We start from the raw sequence: 11,422 nt of genomic DNA, 5'->3' as shown, positions 1-11,422 counted from the left end.
CCTTTGAGCCTGGTACACTGAGTTCTTTCCCTGGAATGTTGGCTATGTCAGACTTTGCCATCAGGGCGTTGATCTTGAGTGAGTTGATCTCAAACGACTGGAGAGGTGGGGGAGATAGGGAGAGATATGAGGTGTGATAGGGGATATATGGGGAGATATGAGGTGTGATAGGGGAGATATGGGGAGATATAAGGTGTGATAGGGGAGATATGGGGAGATATAAGGTGTGATGGGGGTGAGGTGAAGAGATATGAGGTGTGATGGGGTGGGGTGGGTAATGTGGGGTGATGGGGGTTGAGGTGGGACAAAATGGCCGACAAGATGGCCGACAAGCTGTGACTGACTCACCTGTCCCGGCACGCTGTACCTGGAGAAACTCTGCATCTGTTTGTCCATTGTTTCGGTGGCCAGTTGTCTGACCTGCTCTGCCTGGTTAGGGAAAAACTCATTAGTGGGTCACTAGGTCATTACAGGAATAAGTGGGTCACTGGGTCATTACAGGAATATGTGGGTCACTGGGTCATTACATGAATAAGTGGGTCACTAGGTCATTACAGTATAAGCGGGTCACTAGGTCACTACATTAATAAGTGGGTCACTAGGTCATTACAGTTATAAGTGGGTCACTAGGTCACTACATTAATAAGTGGGTCACTAGGTCATTACAGTTACAAGTCATTACAGTAGTACATGCACATGCAAGACTGATGTGAGATGACTGATGTGACATGACTGATGCGACATGACTGATGCGACATGACTGATGCGACATGACTGATGCGACATGACTGATGAACCATGACTGATGAACCATGACTGATGAACCATGACTGATGAACCATGACTGATGTCACATGACTAATGTCACAAGACTGATGTGACATGACGGATGGGACATGACTGATGTCACATGACTGATGTCACATGATTGATGTCACATGACTGATGTGTGACCCTACCGTCTTTGCTTGTCGAATTTTGTGGACCCTGGCTGACTGCATCTGGAGAGCTTCATCAAAGCTTGTTGCTGAGCTTAAGTCAGGAGCTGATATAAACATGAGCTTAAGTCAAGAGCTGATATAAACATGAGCTTAAGTCAGGAGCTGATATAAACATGAGCTTAAGTCAAGAGCTGATATAAACATGAGCTTAAGTCAAGAGCTGATATAAACATGAGCTTAAGTCAAGAGCTGATATAAACATAAGTTTAAGTCAAGGGCTGATATAAACATGAGCTTAAGTCAAGAGCTGATATAAACATGAGCTTAAGTCAAAAGCTGATATAAACATGAGTTTAAGTCAAGGGCTGATATAAACATGAGCTTAAGTATGCTGATATAAACATGAGCTTAAGTCAGGAGCGATATAAAGTGAGTTTACGTCATCAGTAATCAGTTGAAACAAAGATTAACTTAAGTCATGAGCGAATATAAAGACGAATTTCATCAACACTACTTCCCAAAACCTTAACAGAATATGATTTGAAGGAGCAGAACTACACTTACTAAAACTTGACAGTCTGTAGACTTTGTATCACAATTTACCTGTTTTACTATATTTAGGTTGTTTTTTTACCGTATTTTGTAACATTGGGTGACCAATGGATTAAGTGACACACACGTTATTTGAGTGGAGGGATTAGCTGACCCGTATAGGCATACATGATTTAAGTGGAGGGATTAGCTGACCCGTATACAACTTACCATCCTCATCCTCTAGTGCAGATATGGACGTGTCGTAATCCTTCCAGGTGGGATCTTCCTTGGCTTTAGCCAGTTCACTCTGTAGGCCGAACTGTCCGTTACTTCCGGCAGCCTGAAGGTGGGGTCAAGGTCATTTTAAAGGGGGCTAGAGGTCAGGCCTACAATGGTAACTGTTTCTAACAAAGTAGCTAAAGCAAAAAGTGAATGCGAATAAGGCTAGGTGATTGGTTAAAGTGGCTAAGTTTGAGATGAGTGGGTAAAATGGTTGGCTAAAGTAGCCGGTGATTGGCTAAAGTGTGTCATGTGACTGTCCACTCACGTCCATGATGCAGGCTGTAGTCGCCACGATGTATCTCATGGCAGACTCGATCTCCTCGGACGGAACGTTATCGATACTGTCCGGGTCGTTGATGAAGTCGCTCATGCTCTGCAGGCTGTCCATCACGTTTTTCTGGGGGTGCAAGATTTGTGTGGGTCAGTGCAAGATTTATGGGTGGGTCAGTGCAAGATTTGTGTGTGGGTCAGTGCAAGATTTGTGTGTGGGTCAGTGCAAGATTTGTGTGGGTCAGTGCAAGATTTGTGTGGGTCAGTGCAAGATTTGTGTGTGGGTCAGTGCAAGATTTGTGTGTGGGTCAGTGCAAGATTTGTGTGTGGGTCAGTGCAAGATTTGTGTGTGGGTCGGTGCAAGATTTGTGTGGGTCAGTGCAAGATTTGTGTGTGGGTCAGTGCAAGATTTGTGTGTGGGTCAGTGCAAGATTTGTGTGTGGGTCAGTGCAAGATTTGTGTGTGGGTCAGTGCAAGATTTGTGTGTGGGTCAGTGCAAGATTTGTGTCTGGGTCAGTGCAAGATTTGTGTCTGGGTCAGTGCAAGATTTGTGTGTGGGTCAGTGCAAGATTTGTGTCTGGGTCAGTGCAAGATTTGTGTGTGGGTCAGTGCAAGATTTGTGTCTGGGTCAGTGCAAGATTTGTGTGTGGGTCAGTGCAAGATTTGTGTCTGGGTCAGTGCAAGATTTGTGTCTGGGTCAGTGCAAGATTTGTGTGTGGGTCAGTGCAAGATTTGTGTGGGTCAGTGCAAGATTTGTGTGGGTCAGTGCAAGATTTGTGTCTGGGTCAGTGCAAGATTTGTGTCTGGGTCAGTGCAAGATTTGTGTGGGTCAGTGCAAGATTTGTGTGGGTCAGTGCTAGATTGGTGTGGGTCAGTGCTAGATTTGTGTGTGGGTCGGTGCAAGATTTGTGTGGGTCAGTGCAAGATTTGTGTGTGTCAGTGCAAGATTTGTGTGGGTCAGTGCTAGATTTGTGTGGGTCAGTGCAAGATTTGTGTGTGGGTCGGTGCAAGATTTGTGTGGGTCAGTGCAAGATTTGTGTGGGTCAGTGCAAGATTTGTGTCTGGGTCAGTGCAAGATTTGTGTGTGGGTCGGTGCAAGATTTGTGTGGGTCAGTGCAAGATTTGTGTCTGGGTCAGTGCAAGATTTGTGTGTGGGTCAGTGCAAGATTTGTGTGTGGGTCAGTGCAAGATTTGTGTCTGGGTCAGTGCAAGATTTGTGTGTGGGTCAGTGCAAGATTTGTGTGGGTCAGTGCAAGATTTGTGTGGGTCAGTGCAAGATTTGTGTGTGGGTCAGTGCAAGATTTGTGTGGGTCAGTGCAAGATGTGTGTGTGGGTCAGTGCAAGATTTGTGTCTGGGTCAGTGCAAGATTTGTGTGTGGGTCAGTGCAAGATTTGTGTGTGGGTCAGTGCAAGATTTGTGTGGGTCAGTGCAAGATTTGTGTGTGGGTAGGTCAGTGCAAGATTTGTGTGTGGGTCAGTGCAAGATTTGTGTGTAGGTCAGTGCAAGATTTGTGTGTGTGAATAATTGAAACCTTTGATTGTGGAACATTTGTCATCTTTGTGAAGACAAATTAAATTGTTTTCTTGTGATAAAATTCTAAATATATATTGTACTGTCATTTTTTAGGAATCTATCAACTGTCTACGACTGACCCTGACTGTCTAAGACTGACCTTGTCTACAACTGTCTATGACAGTACTTGACTGTCTATGACTGACCCCAACCTCTCTATGACTGACCCTGACTGTCTATGACTGTCTATGACTGTCTGACTGTCCATGACTGTCTATGACTGACCCTGACTGTCTATGACTGACCCAAACAGTCTATGACTGACCCTGACTGTCTACGACTGCCCCTGACTGTCTACGACTGACCCCAACAGTCTACGACTGACCCCAACAGTCTATGACTGACCCTGACTGTCTATGACTGACCCTGACTGTCTACGACTGACCCCAACAGTCTACGACTGACCCTGACTGTCTATGACTGACCCTGACTGTCTACGACTGTCTATGGCTGTCTATGACTGTCTATGACTGTCTATGACTGTCTATGACTGTCTATGACTGTCTATGACTGTCTATGACTGTCTATGACTGTCTATGACTGTCTATGACTGTCTACGACTGTCTACGACTGTCTATGACAGTACCTGACTGGCCTGGTCTATCTCGTCCCCGTACTTGGTAGCCTCAGCGTATGTGCTGGACATCTCCATGACGGACACGATGTCCTTGACCGCCAGATTGGCCATCTGATTTATGATCATCCCGCGGACCTGTGGGGGGCAGAGGTGGACACGTGAGGCATGGGGAGGGGGGACACATGAGACATGGGGGGGGGGGGGGGGGGTGGACACGTGAGACATGGGGGGGTGGGGCGGGGGTGGACACGTGAGACATGGGGGTGGGGGGACACATGAGACATGGGGTGGGGGGACACATGAGACATGGGGTGGGGGTGGAGTGGACACGTGAGACAGGGAGGGTGGGGGTGGGGGCAGAGGCGTAGCGACCCTTCCCGGCGCCCGGAGACAAACTTTTCGATTTGCACCCCCCCCCCTCGAGATTTTGATTTGCACCCCCCTCAAACTTTTGATTTGCAACCCCCTCAAACTTTTGATTTGCAACCCCCTCAAACTTTTGATTTGCACCCCCCCCCCCCGTCAAACTTTCGATTTGCACCCCCCACCCTCGAGATTCTGATTTGCACCCCCCCCCCTCAAACTTTCAATTTGCACCCACCTCAACGTTTCAATTTATTTTTCCAACCCGTTTTGGCGCCCCCAAAGCTCGGCGCCCGGGGATATATGTCCCCCCCCCCCGCCCCCCCCCCTCGCTACGCTACTGGGTGGGGGTGGACATGTGAGACATGGGGGTGAGGGGACACATGAGACATGGGGTGGGGGTGGAGTAGACACGTGAGACAGGGAAGGTGGGGGTGGACACGTGAGACATGGGGGTGGGGGGACACATGAGACATGGGGTGGGGGTGGAGTGGACACGAGAGACAGGGAGGGTGGACACATGAGACATGGGGGGTGGGGGTGGGGGTGGACACGTGAGGCATGGGGGAAGGGGTGGAAACATGAGTCAAGGGGGGGGGGGGTGGACACATGAGACATGGGGTGGGGTGGACACATGAGTCAAGGGGGGTGGACACATGACATGGGGGGTGAGGGTGGGGGTGGACACGTGAGGCAAGGGGGGGCACATGACATGGGGGGTGGGGTGGGGGTGGGGGATGGACACGTGAGACATGGGGTGGGGGATGGACACATGAGACATGGGGGGATGGACAGGGAGGGGGGGGGGGGTGGACACATGAGATATGGGGGGTGGGGGGTGGACATATGAGACATGGTGTAAATGGACACATGAGTCACGAGAAAGCGTGGACATATTGTGAAAAAAAAAAACGTACGGCTGCCCTATCGTTTCTCTCAGATTCCACCTGATAGACGAATTCTTTCTGTTCTTGTAGGGACTCGTTCTGTGTGGGGAGAGGTAGATTTATCAGTTGTGTGTGGGGACAGGTGGATTTATCAGTTGTGTGTGGGGACAGGTGGATTTATCAGTTGTGTGTGGGACAGGTGGATTTATCAGTTGTGTGTGGGACAGGTGGATGTATCAGTTGTGTGGGGGCAGGTGGATTTATCAGTTGTGTGTGGGGACAGGTGGATGTATCAGTTGTGTGGGGACAGGTGGATTTATCAGTTGTGTGTGGGACAGGTGGATGTATCAGTTGTGTGGGGACAGGTGGATTTATCAGTTGTGTGTGGGGACAGGTGGATGTATCAGTTGTGTGGGGACAGGTGGATTTATCAGTTGTGTGGGGACAGGTGGATGTATCAGTTGTGTGTGGGGACAGGTGGATGTATCAGTTGTGTGTGGGCACAGTTTTATTTCTTGATCAGTTCCTGCACAGGTAAGTTAAAACCTACCTGCACAGGTAAGTTAAAACCTAACTGCACAGGTAAGTTAAAACCTAACTGCACAGGTAAGTTCCAAGGAACCTACACAGGTAACCATTAACCTACCTGGACAGGTAACCACCAATCTACCTGCACAGGTAAGTTCCAACCTACCTGCACATGTAACCACCAACCTACCTGTACAGGTAACCACCAACCTACCAGTACAGGTAACCACCAACCTACCTGTACAGGTATCGTTGACTTACCGCCTGCTGGTAGTAGACCCTGTTGCTGTCTGACTCGCCATACATTGTGTTGGCGAAGTTGACGGGGGAGTTGGCGTTTTCTGTGGGGTAGACACACGACAGGTTAGCTGAGACACACGGCAGGTTAGCTCAGACACACACAGACACACGACTGGTTAGCTCAGACACACGACTCGTTTGCTCAGACACACACAGACACACGACAGGTTAGCTGACACACGACAGATTAGCTCAGATACACACAGACACACGACTCGTTAGCTCAGACACACGGCAGGTTAGCTCAGATACACAATTTGTTCAGCTCAGACACACTATTTCGCAACCTATAATTAATGTTTTAATGTTTTAAGTTAACTTGGACACGTTAACATACAGACGCACAGACACACTAATAGATTTAAAACTGAAACTTGAATAAGATATTTTGTTGATATTTAAGAGTATTCAATTAGATGTTAAACAAAACATAAATAATAACATGAACCAGTTACATTAGTGGTATAATCATTGCATGCATATGTGGTTATTATACAGAGGTTAGGTAGTGTGGGTTTATTTTTATATCAGATTAATCTGTGTGGGATTAGTATCATACAAGATTAATTTTAACCTGTGGGATTAGTATCATACAAGATTAATTTTAATATGAGTGAGATTAATTCCATGCGTTTTAGGTAATAATTAATGTTAGTAATTGCAGAGTGATATTAGAGATGTTATAATGTGGTGGGCCCATGCATCATTAATGTGGTGGACCACACCACCCATGCATCATTAATGTGGTTGACCACACCACCATGCATCATTAATGTGGTTGACCACACCACCCATGCATCATTAATGTGGTTGACCACACCACCCATGCATCATTAATGTGGTTGACCACACCACCCATGCATCATTAATGTGGTTGACCACACCACCCATGCATCATTAATGTGGCTGACCACACCACCCATGCATCATTAATGTGGTGGACCACACCACCCATGCATCATTAATGTGGCTGACCACACCACCCATGCATCGTTAATTGTTAGTTGACTAAAATCAAACAGTGCTGGCATGCACTTAGCGCGTGAAATAGCTTGTCACGTGATGCCCGTGTACAGTGGGGTGAGCATGCAGTTAGTACAGAAAGTTGTCAAGTTATTCCATGCTGGTGAGATTAGTGGTGAGACATGCTGGTGAGGTTAGTGGTGAGACAATTCAGGACTTACCTCAAGCTTGGAATCCACCGGCCTTAACTACATAATCCACCAGAATCCACATAGGATTAATTTAACTTTATAATCCACCCCAATCAAATTACGACTCACATTATCCACTCTATTTATGCCCCACCTTAACGCATAATCCACAACAATCCACTACACCCACCTAAACATCCATCTGTATCCACTAAACCCACCTAAACATAATCCACATCAATCCACTACACCCACCTAAACATTATCCACTTTTTTCCACTTTGAGCCACCTAAACATAACCAACTCGGGCGCCTAAAATTATGAACATTTTTAAAACGGAACTCATTTTTCACAAACCTCAGCCCGGGCCCCCACCCCAGCCCCCACTCGGGTCCATACCCCGGGCCCCCACTACTGGTTAACCCATCAGTGACCCACTCAACGTCCTTGCCTTATAACAGCTTCAAATTATTTTCCCAAACTTTCAAACCTCTTCACCTCACCCCGACAGATAACTGGCTAAAGTAGTGGCCAGAACAGGCGGGCAACGAGGAATACCTGCACCCCTGCTTTTGAACTGGTTTCTTCCCAAATGTTCATACACCCCCTGAACTATAACCCCTGGTACCCTAACCTCTGACCCCTGGTGCCCTAAGCTCTGACCTTCACCCCGGCTGTGGAGAGAAGACATGACGACAAGTTAGACGAGCGAGCAGATAACGAAAGCGAAGCGAGGCATGCACAAGCACCTGCGGCTGATCTCTTACTGTCGCTGTTGAGCAGGGACATGATGCTAGTCGCCCTCTCCGTGCAGGTCTTCTGGTCGCCCTCGGCGAACATCTTGTTGATCTCCCCCAGCTGGGTGCTCGCTATCTCCTGGGCTAGGGCGCGGATGTCGCTCTGTGGCATGGGCGTCACCTGGGGGGGGGGGGGCACAAGTTTACTCATGAACTGTGGCTTGAAATGGTAATTTAAATGTTGAAAAAGATATTCCGGTTTAAAAGACGTACAACCTTTCATGCATGGTACGCGGGTTGTTTTGGGTTTTTTTAATCAGAAGAAGAAACTCGAAAAAAATGTAAACTATATCACCACCCACACAATACCTTAGCCCACACACAAAACCTTACCCCACCACCAACACAAAACCTTATACCGCCACCCACACACAAACCTTTACCACCCACACAAAACACCACCACCCACACAATACCCCACCACCCACACAAAACCTTACACCCCACACAATTACCCACCACCCACACAATACCCCACCTCCCCCCCCACACACACACACACAAAACCCCACCCCACACAATACCCCACCACCCACACAAAACCCTACCCCACACACAATACCTCACCCCACACTACCACCCATACAATACCTTACTACCCACAAAAACCGTACCCCACAAACACAATACCCCAACACCCACACAAACCCTTACCCCACACACTACCCCACCCCCACACAAAACCTTACCACGATGTTCCCACAGTTAAAGTCCTTGGTGGCCGCCAGATTGTCCCTGACCTTCACAATGACCGACTGGGTGTAGTTGAGGTAGTCCGGACCCTCGGGGATCCTGACGGACAGGACCAGGGAGCCTTTGTCTGTCTTGTATGACGTGATTTGTTTGTCCACGGTGCTGTTGTCTGTGTGAACTGTGCAGACAGATAAACAGACAGACAAACGGTTTAGTCAAGCATTCACCAGTGACCTAACCAAAATCTATAGTAGTACTTGGGGACCTAAGACCTATCGAACAACTTGCAATGACCTACCCAAGAAAGTTCAATGACCTACCCAAGAACCTGCAATGACCTACCAAATTACTTGCAATGACCTACCGAAGAACTTGAATGACCTACCGAAGAACTTGCAATGACCTACCCAAGAACCTGCAATGACCTACCAAAGAACTTGCAATGACCTAACAAATTACTTGCAATGACCTACCAAATTACTTGCAATGACCTACCCAAGAACGTGCAATGACCTAACAAAGAACTTACATTGACCTACCGAAGAACCTGCAATGACCTACCGAAGAACTGGTACTCCTGTATGCCGTCGTCATCATACCAGCCAGTGACGTTAATGGTCCACGCCTGCTCTGTGGTGATGGTCCTGTTGTAGGGGCTCACGGTACAGCTCCCAGGGATGGGGGGCTTGTTGATCTAGAGTGGGGGTCAAAGGTTACAGGTGAGCCGTTACTGGGTCAAAGGTTACATGTGAGCGTCACTGGGTCAAAGGTTACACGTTGGCCGTCTCTGGGTCACTGGGTCAAAGGTTACGTGTTGGCCGTCACTGGGTCACTGGTTCAAAGGTTACATGTTGGCCGTCACTGGGTCAAAGGTTACATGTCGGCCGCCACTGGGTCAAAGGTCAAAGGTGAGTCATCACTAGGTCAAAAGTTACACGTTGGCCGTCACTGGGTCACTGGGTCAAAGGTTACATATTGGCCGTCACTGCTAAAGCAGCCAGTCAATTATTTGTTTTAATGAAACTGTTATTAATCAGTACGGTTTAACTAATTTAAATGAGCAGACGACATAACTAACCTGCAGGTTTGTGGCTACCTTGCCGGATGTTGAGCCGGAAGTGATGTTGCACTCAGCGCGCATGCGCTCCGCTTTGAACGTCTCGAAGAGGCTGGACTCGATGGAGATCTGCTTAGAGTTGCCACCTGGGGGGGGGGGGAGCAGACAGACGGGGTGAGGGCGGTGTCAGGACACACCCGCAGCTGTGCTCACACGGCAGGACACACTCGCGCATGACACACAGCATGTGTCACAGAACCCGGTCAAGCAGAACACAAATGTGTCATGTATGACTGACCTTTTGACCCTGCTTGTGTAGCACAGTGAGCAGGTTTTGGTAAAACAAAGGTTACCATGAGCTAACGATTCAATGACAAACAACTCACGTGCCTTGACATTTTATAACAGCACCGTAGTTTAATTAAAGTAAGTTTTCTTCTTCTTTAATTCAAAAATTATAACTACCTTTCCGACTAAATTTTGCCCAACATTTACAAACCGCTGAAATTCTAATAAACCCGAAGTTAGTTATTTAAAACGAATAATTTTAGCAGAAATAGTTAGTAAAACAGATTTAAAAGGAAATTTTAATTTTCTAAACGTAAATGATTTTGTCTCTATATCATTAATCACTTAGACGATCTAAAGTTTACAACGATACCAAGTATATGTACACAAAGATGCATCTACATTACATCCACGTTACATCCACGTTACATCCACAGAACATCCACAGAACATCCACAGAACATCCAAACGGCAAAAAAGACTTGACACCAAGTCTAATTTAATATACCACTGTGCTACAATATAATATGGTACAGCGCTATATGTTGCTACTATAGACATATAATTACAAACATGCAATACGTACAGTCTTAGCTTTATTATATGATATAATAGGCACAACAATATCAATTTTTAAGGTAGTAACATAAATTAATTGAAGATTAAATGTCTCGATAGAAAGAAAATTGAATTATTCACAGAATTTTTGATGGGGTTTTGAGTGGAGGGGGGGGGGGGGGGGGTGTCCACCTCATTTTTATTATCATGTTTGATTTAAAGTTGTAACGGGTGTGAAATACATTTTTATAACCAGTTAGAATTTCAGCAGGCAATAGATAGAGAGAGCAGGTACACAATATTTATGAAGCTATATAAACACACAACCAACTATATATATATATATATATATATATATATATATATATATATATATATATATATATATATATATATATATATATATATATATATTATACACGATTTCGAGAGTGAATCTATCCTAAACGACTGCTTCACTTATCAGTTGGTAACATCAACAGGGGGTGGGCTGGGCAACCATGAAGAAGTTCCGGTGGGCAGTTAGGAACAGCGCTGTAATGGCCTAGTTCTGCTTTCATTTTTTTGTTTGTGATATAGTTTATTGCAATTTGTCAACAGGCTTGGGTGTAGACAAAGC

The 11,422-nt window shown here is 46.5% G+C and overlaps 1 protein-coding gene across 1 annotated transcript in view; it reads right to left on the bottom strand.

Moving 5' to 3' along the window:
• Positions 1-920: 920 nt before the first annotated feature.
• LOC131941308 (uncharacterized) overlaps positions 921-11,422 on the bottom strand; it is a 92,025-nt gene continuing 81,523 nt past the window's right edge. Inside the window, exons 32-41 of the mRNA XM_059300502.1 lie at positions 9,979-10,103; positions 9,462-9,594; positions 8,897-9,078; positions 8,178-8,328; positions 6,217-6,296; positions 5,458-5,526; positions 4,187-4,312; positions 2,023-2,154; positions 1,704-1,815; positions 921-1,045 (exon numbers count right to left, since the gene is read on the bottom strand). Coding sequence (XP_059156485.1) covers positions 921-1,045; positions 1,704-1,815; positions 2,023-2,154; positions 4,187-4,312; positions 5,458-5,526; positions 6,217-6,296; positions 8,178-8,328; positions 8,897-9,078; positions 9,462-9,594; positions 9,979-10,103 — 1,235 coding nt within the window. The remainder of the gene's footprint in view (positions 1,046-1,703; positions 1,816-2,022; positions 2,155-4,186; positions 4,313-5,457; positions 5,527-6,216; positions 6,297-8,177; positions 8,329-8,896; positions 9,079-9,461; positions 9,595-9,978; positions 10,104-11,422) is intronic.

The sequence above is a fragment of the Physella acuta genome, unplaced genomic scaffold (genome assembly GCF_028476545.2).
Source record: "Physella acuta isolate Inbredline_101_S28 unplaced genomic scaffold, ASM2847654v3 ptg000357l, whole genome shotgun sequence".
Classification (NCBI taxonomy): domain Eukaryota; kingdom Metazoa; phylum Mollusca; class Gastropoda; family Physidae; genus Physella; species Physella acuta.
This window is presented reverse-complemented; position numbering and strand designations above follow the sequence as displayed.